Source organism: Lycium ferocissimum, chromosome 12 (genome assembly GCF_029784015.1).
Source record: "Lycium ferocissimum isolate CSIRO_LF1 chromosome 12, AGI_CSIRO_Lferr_CH_V1, whole genome shotgun sequence".
Lineage (NCBI taxonomy): Eukaryota > Viridiplantae > Streptophyta > Magnoliopsida > Solanales > Solanaceae > Lycium > Lycium ferocissimum.
The window spans coordinates 28,316,716-28,323,766 of record NC_081353.1 but is presented as its reverse complement, the minus strand read 5'-3'; the positions used below and the strand labels follow the sequence as shown (position 1 = coordinate 28,323,766).

At 35.6% G+C, this 7,051-nt stretch overlaps 2 protein-coding genes across 2 annotated transcripts; both read right to left on the bottom strand.

The window, feature by feature from the left end:
• Positions 1-3,032: 3,032 nt before the first annotated feature.
• Positions 3,033-3,789, bottom strand: LOC132039768 (uncharacterized). Its single transcript, XM_059430285.1, has 2 exons — positions 3,576-3,789; positions 3,033-3,434 (listed from the first exon to the last, which is right to left on the bottom strand). Exons 1-2 carry the CDS (start codon positions 3,744-3,746, stop codon positions 3,168-3,170), a joined length of 438 nt encoding a protein of 145 aa, XP_059286268.1. The 5' UTR covers positions 3,747-3,789; the 3' UTR covers positions 3,033-3,167.
• A 278-nt stretch (positions 3,790-4,067) lies between these two features.
• On the bottom strand, positions 4,068-6,179 carry LOC132039169 (ubiquitin-like domain-containing protein CIP73). Its single transcript, XM_059429712.1, has 5 exons — positions 6,047-6,179; positions 5,666-5,783; positions 5,410-5,490; positions 4,291-4,340; positions 4,068-4,157 (listed from the first exon to the last, which is right to left on the bottom strand). The coding sequence occupies exons 1-5, from the start codon at positions 6,161-6,163 to the stop codon at positions 4,068-4,070; spliced, it is 456 nt and encodes a 151-aa protein (XP_059285695.1). The 5' UTR covers positions 6,164-6,179.
• Positions 6,180-7,051: the final 872 nt, after the last annotated feature.

Genomic DNA, 7,051 nt, shown 5'->3' with positions numbered 1-7,051 from the left:
CATTTCAAAAATTATACGTAAGTTAATATCATCCGGGTATTCGGCACTTTTACGGTCTTGTGCTCGGGATAAAGTAATTGAACCGTGAGTATTTAAGGGATCGGTGGCCGGCGGGCGCATTCTCTCGGTTCACGGTGTTCTCGTCGGTTGAGGCCCTCCCTCGAATCAACAGGGTTTGGGTCGAAGGTTTCGCCGTGCCGTAGCCAGTGTTCTCATTTTCGGCCACAATCTCGTTGTTGTTGTCGTGACGTATTGTCTTGTTTGCCATTTGGTCCGTTTTCACAGAGACGAACAAAAAGATTTTTCAATCTTAATAGGTAAGAGATAGAAACCAAGATCAAAGACCACTATTATCCCTGCTCCACGGTGGGCGCCAAAGTTTACCTCGAAATTAGGTAATCAATTGAATTTGTAAGTGAGGTATAGGATATGTGGGAAAACTTTAATCTTTGTTGGTTTTTGAGAGAATATATACATGTGGATTCGTGTACAGTGATTTATATATACGAATATATGTGTTAACAACTTGGACAAATACGTTGTATATGTTGTTATGGATGATTAAGTAAAAATGATATTAGAAAGATGAAGCTAAACAATAACACTCTACAGATTCGGATTAAAGAGAGAAATAATATTTTGACTTGCTATTACAATGCTCTAGATTCCAAAAAGCTAACCCTTAAAAGTAGGGAAATGCCCCCTATTTATAGTTTTGCCCTATGGGCCTTGTATACAACATAAAGCCCTTTTAGAATAAAGTAAACCCTAAAAGGATAAGGTTGGGCCGTACGGTCTGACACCCGTACGGTCGTCGGTACAATATGACAGAACGATGTTGACGCGTGGCGATTTTATAACTGATTAATCGGACTAACGGCCACTATCAACTTGGTCATGCTGAAATCGGACCAACAGCCACGATCAACTCGGTCATGGAGAAACTGAACTAACGGCCACGATCAACTCGGTCATGGAGAAACCGGACTGGCTATGATGCCGAGTTTGGCCGGAGATGTCGGACCAAACAGGTTTGCTTCACTTTTCCCAGGTCAGCCGCAGCCGGTGCAATTCCATCAGTTCTAAGGGCAGACTCGGTGACCATGCCTGTCTCTTTTTATCTCCGGCCCCCGGTCCCATCGGTCTTGCAAATATCCGGTTTTTACCGTATACAAATTTCATTTGTTATTTTCTCTCAACTTGCACAGTTCAAAGTATTAGTATATACAGTTCTAGTGTATACATGAAAGAATAACAACAATATTAAAGATACAATTTTATATAAGTGCATCTTTAGGTAAATACGTGAATTAATAAGCAAAAAGAACATGTCAAATTCTCGATCTTGTTATGAAGACCATAATTTTGTCAAAAAAAGTGAAAAGAAGGAGGAACCTCATCAACAGAAAAAAATCTTGTTACGAACAATTTTTCTAACCAAATGAACATTAGATGAATTTGATGGGAATACTAAAGATTTCGTAAGCATCTGCAGCCAACAGAAAAAATGTTACAAGCTTCCTTGCTGATTTTCTTGGGTAAAAAAATGGTGAAATATAAGCCTATTAATATCACTTGGCAGCTCAACAGGTTGCCCACTAATGTATGAATTAATTAAGAATTTATGAACAATCATCCTAGCAAAATGAAACAGTGAATTTAGTTCGGAATACAAAAAGATATCATAAATTCCAAAGTAAACAGATACGCAGTGCATGCTATTTTGTGTATTCATAATTTCATGAGTAGTGGAAGAGATAAATGAAATACTTTAACTCTTGATTTTGTAATTAATATTGAAGGATCAATTTTTTTAAAGGATGAAAATGTCATTTAATATTTGAGGGGCATTTTAGTATTTCAACTTTGCACTTTGGATCTTCCCACTTTTAGTATAATATGATAATATATGATTATAGAAGAAGCTTTTGCTACTCTCTCTGTTTCCATTTATGTAAACCTTTTATGTAGTTTCTGAATATATAAATTTTATTTTTACAAACTTGAAAAATTTATGTCAAAATTTACGGTCAAAGTTATAAAGTTTGACACCTCGCAATCTGAAAAGGTTCACATAAATTGAAACGGAGGGAGTATTTTCTACCACTACTGAGAGCACAAAGATATGAATAAGCCACAATTTAAAAGAATTATTTTAAAAGATCCAGCAAAAGATTGTCATAAAACAGACAACTAAGTAACTACAAAGTTCATAAATGTGAAACTCTCTGTGACTAATAGTAATTGGAAACATCTTGTTACGAGCTGATATACTCTACCATAACGAAATAAGCTCACACAACAAAGGCATCACTCCATCTGTGTCAACCAAAAAAAAACCAAAAAAATCTATCAGCACCTATCATAATAAAAAATAAACACAAAGTTGTATTCAAATGAAAATAACTATATACTCCATATCCTCTAAAGTGTCGGAACTTAATTGATCGGTTTAACTTATTGTTTAAAACAGTAATATATGTATTGCAACCAAACTTGAGCATCCAGAGGCACCGCCATGCAAGTGTACGTACTGTATCTCTTACTGGCTAATGGAAAGACAGTTGTTGTGAACCATTTGTAAGGTTTTAATGGCAAAGCTACTAAGAGACTATACAAGTCGAAATAGAACACTCGTATGTCAACTCCAGGGGCAAATCCACCTGTTATACTGCGTAAATAGGGCAAAGACAAACTTTTTTATATATGAATATATACAGGTGAATCTCTTTGACATAAGAGAAACTCCTAATGTAGTAGTGAGGGGCGGGGGGAGGTTCAAAAAGCTACTTAAGTTGTAGGTTCAAATCCCAATTCTTGTATTTTTGTTAACGGAAAAGGGCCAAAATACCCTATAACTATTGGCCATAGAGCACTATTATGCACCATTATCTTTTGGTATACAAGGATGCCCTCGTCGTCTAAAAAATGGACCACTTTTGCCCTCATCTAAAATGGAAGGCAAAAGTGCTCTATTTCTAATAGTTCAAGGGTAATTTTTGCTCTTTTCTGTTTGGTGAACTCCCTTACTAGAATTCCTGGCTCTGCCACTGATTAAAGGATTTGAGGAGGAGTTAGCCCGAAACACGTACTATTATTCTGTTTGAAGTTGAGACAGTTTGAAGTTACGACACTTTCTCATGTTACCTTGTTTAGTCTTCCTTAAATTATAAATGACTCATAAACTTAACGTTGACCCGTATTATCCCCCGGTCAAGTAGAAGAAAGGGAGGCAGGGCACTTTCCGAAATACGATTATCAATGAAGAGGATAACAGGAACATCTTCATGGAAGAAATTGACTACCAGCATCATGGAAAGGAAAGAAAACTTAAATTCTAATAAGAATAATACCCTTTGTTGTTTTGCAGGTGACGGGCTTTCAGCAAAATCAGTTGTTCGTCGACGAGAGGTCCCAACATCTTCGCTAGCAGGCTGCATACACATTGATGATTAGAGTAAAAGCAAAGGATAATAAGGAATGCAAAGTGTATGTAGGTTGTGCAAGTACTGAGCAAAAGATGGCTGTCAAAATCAGAAACGAATTGAAATATTCGAGGTGGAAAATGCACTTACTTCATCAGCTGATACATGAGCACTTGTTTGTTCTGCAGCTGATGGTCCGGAAGATACATCGTCTACTGCATCGTCAATTTCGTTATCTGTATTAGGTGCAGTATCTTCTCCTATTCGGAGTCCACTACTGAAGTACAAACTTCTCCAAATTTCTGCCAGCAGCTGATGCATATAAACGAGCCTCTGGTGCAGCCCAATATCATTCTCATTTACTAAACCAGGGTTGATCAGCCCAGAATCTTCGTCCTGTTAAGGGCGAGAACGTTAGATTTACAAAGTTTAGCTGTCAGATATAGAGTTAGTTTTTTGTCCCGGATGGGGTTCGAAACTGAGATCTCATATTTCTCAACATACTTAATTTTCTCTATGCATTCGTGTATAGATTCTTCAATTTTTAAAGGAAATTTACATATTTGAAAATTACACGAAAAGTACTACAAGTCAAGATAGCTAATGATTTAAAATACTTTTAAAATTTTGAGAAAATTATAGTCAGAGTAAAAAATCAACTCCTGAAACAGTAACAAATGAGATGGAGGAAGTATTTATATTTTGACAGATAGCATAACGGTAGAGAACCCCCTAAATTTTACTTCAAAGTGACAAAGAGGAGACACATATTTTGGGATGTGCACACACATATGCATAATATAAAGAACAATTAAGTATGATAATATATATGTAAATGAAGCTTCTGCAATTTGCATCAACTTACCTGTTGAGTACCTGGCGAGATCCCATCAGTACCTGTGCTATGGTTAGCACCTGAGGTAGAGAAAATACAACAGGGAGTAAGTAACAGGGAGCTCAGTAGGCTAATGAACACTGTTAAGATTTAAACGAACGAGCGATGCAGCGGAAACGATTAGGATGCACCAACACGAGAACAATAATGCAAGAAAGCAATAAAAGTAATGAACACAAGATTTACGTGGAAAACCCAAGACGAGAAAAAACCACGGGGGCGCGAAGCGCAAATAAATCCACTATAAGGTGAGGAGTACAAAACGATCTCAACAGGGTGTCAAAGCACAACGAGATCAAGGAACGAAAGATTATAATCTTCCAATGAAAACTCTCTCTAACCTAAGTCTAGAATATAGTCTTGTGTGTAGTCTTGATAGTCTTGATAATTGTTCTTTTCTTGTGTGATGTTCTGGTCTTTAAATAGGGCTTGGAGGCGTTTTCAACTTGGTTTAGGTTAAAACCAGTTGAATCCCAGTTGGAATGAGACAATTTCATGGAAGCTGAAAGAAAAGGGATTTATGGCATTTAATTTTGGGACATATTCTAACAAACACGGTGAGTTAACTGAATTGAAATGTAACTATATGAAGCATAATATTCTTCCACTAGAATCATGTCAAACTTGTTAAAAAGTAACATGAGTTGGAATTATAAATTGAGGATCCAGGAAGACGGTTATGACAAAGTACCAAAATCACATGACTAGTAAACAGGAGTAGTTGGTGAAAACGTCTATCTTAGAACTTATAGTTTGCAATTCATGGTTTATAAGACCAAAACTTTTGGATACCAAAAAATCAACTAATAGCAATGAGTAAACAATTCCTAATGGATATTTTCTTTCAGTTGTGTGGTTGAAATAGAAAAACATGATTGGAATATATCCAAAGGCACAAACTAATATAAATGGTTTTGTAATTATCTACTTCACTTGAGATACCAAAAAATCAACTAATAGCAATGAGTAAACAATTCCTAATGGATATTTTCTTTCATTTGTATGGCTGAAATAGAAAAACATGATCGGAATATATCCAAAAGCACAAACTAATATAAATGGAAACATATGAAAGAAAGTTCGTTAAACCTAGGCGACTGGATGAACTACCATCGGATGACATGCTCGGAACATTGCAAACGAGATGCAAAGTATCACCATGTTGAACATCTAATCCGTGTTAAGTCTCCTTTAGGGAAAAAATAATAAGAGCAAAGAGACAAATCCTAAAGTACTATTTTCTACTTACAACTGTAAGGGAAAAAAGAGTCAAAGAAACAAAACTAACTAACAATTCATTTATAACTATTCTAAAGATTGTATATGAAGTGTATAAAAAGGATACTGTATGAAGAAATGAGTTGATCGTCTTTTAAAAATTTTCCACAATAAATTAGACGTTGTTGTTCCACTGGCATCCCAATCAAAAGAGCTATGTCTTCTTTCAAATTCCGTACTTTCCTCTGCATGAAATCACGAATGGAAATCATCATATGACCGAGATTTACATTAGTTATTAAAAAAGTGAGAATAAACGCATAAATTACACGGTTCTGCAAGGGGAAATCTTTAAACATGAAAAATGCATCACAAAAAATTCTTTTTACTTAAATAAGCAGGTAACAGCTATTAGAGGAGACCAACTATTAGAGGTTTAATACGATCTCAATCAAGTTGGAAATTTACGACTAGAGCTGCGAGAAACGTAATATCAACAAACAAGTACCTGATTGCTAATGCGCAAATTGTGGGTCCGAGAATCCATAGTTTTCACTTTTATCTCGATCATCACATCAATGCCTTCATATCCATGGTCCTCAGAAGCTTTACCATTGTGAGCCATTTCCTTTCAACTGCTTAAGCACCTGAAGCATGTCAAGTTATAAGATGTACATGTCAAGTTATAAGATGTAGTGTTTCTCGATTGTTTATGTATTTGATATGCATATTAGAATAACGGGAACTAACAGTTGACCATGATATCCGTCCTCAACATCAATGTGAGAACAACAATTTACGATGAAAATAAAACTCAATGAAGCAACGATGGAAGGGAAGGTAAAGATTATTTTCGAGACAGATAGAATATGTCTCACATCTAGGAGAATAACATAATGCTAGTAACTACACAAATAAAAGAAAGCTAAATTGGGTAGTTAACAAAAACAATTATATTCCATCATTATATAGTTTCAGAACATCTTTTCAAGCAAGGAAGAGAATTTAGCCAAATCTTAGTTCTTACGCATATCGTTATGGGAAAACTTAACGACCAAGGGCATACATAAGTGTTCACTTTTAACCAGCAATTGGTAACCATAAAGATGGAACATAAAGATGGAACGAAACATTTTATTCAAGATCGAGTTCCATTCACTTTTAAGTCTTGCGGTTATATGTACATACTAAATGAAAAAAAATCATTAATATAGAGCTTGTTGAGAATTCTAATGTCCAACTACTCACAAATTAAAATAGCACAGGATATAAGTAGAGACAAGAAGAAAAGGTTACCACTGGCGAAACACGACAAATAACTAACTTTACAACTATCAAGGAAGATAATAGATCTTACTGGTCTTTTGCCTAGTGTTTGAGCTAGTATGGCAGAACAGTACAGCTTTCGCAACAGCCCAAACAAAACTTATGCACAGAGTATTTATGGTTAGAGTACAATTATCGAAGTAACAAACTCCAAATAACTAGTTATATATGTTGATTAATAGCCTTG

Excerpts from the sequence above, each read along its gene's own strand:
- LOC132039768 (XM_059430285.1), bottom strand. The coding sequence starts at position 3,746 with ATGCATCAGCTGCTGGCAGAAATTTGGAGAAGTTTGTACTTCAGTAGT. Across the intron at positions 3,435-3,575 it reads CTCATGTATCAGCTGATGAA|CCTGCTAGCGAAGATGTTGG; the intron begins GTAAGTGCATTT and ends ATGTGTATGCAG.
- LOC132039169 (XM_059429712.1), bottom strand. The coding sequence starts at position 6,163 with ATGGCTCACAATGGTAAAGCTTCTGAGGACCATGGATATGAAGGCATT. Across the intron at positions 5,784-6,046 it reads ATTTGCGCATTAGCAATCAG|AGGAAAGTACGGAATTTGAA; the intron begins GTACTTGTTTGT and ends GATTTCATGCAG. Across the intron at positions 4,341-5,409 it reads TAGTTCATCCAGTCGCCTAG|GTGCTAACCATAGCACAGGT; the intron begins GTTTAACGAACT and ends TCTCTACCTCAG.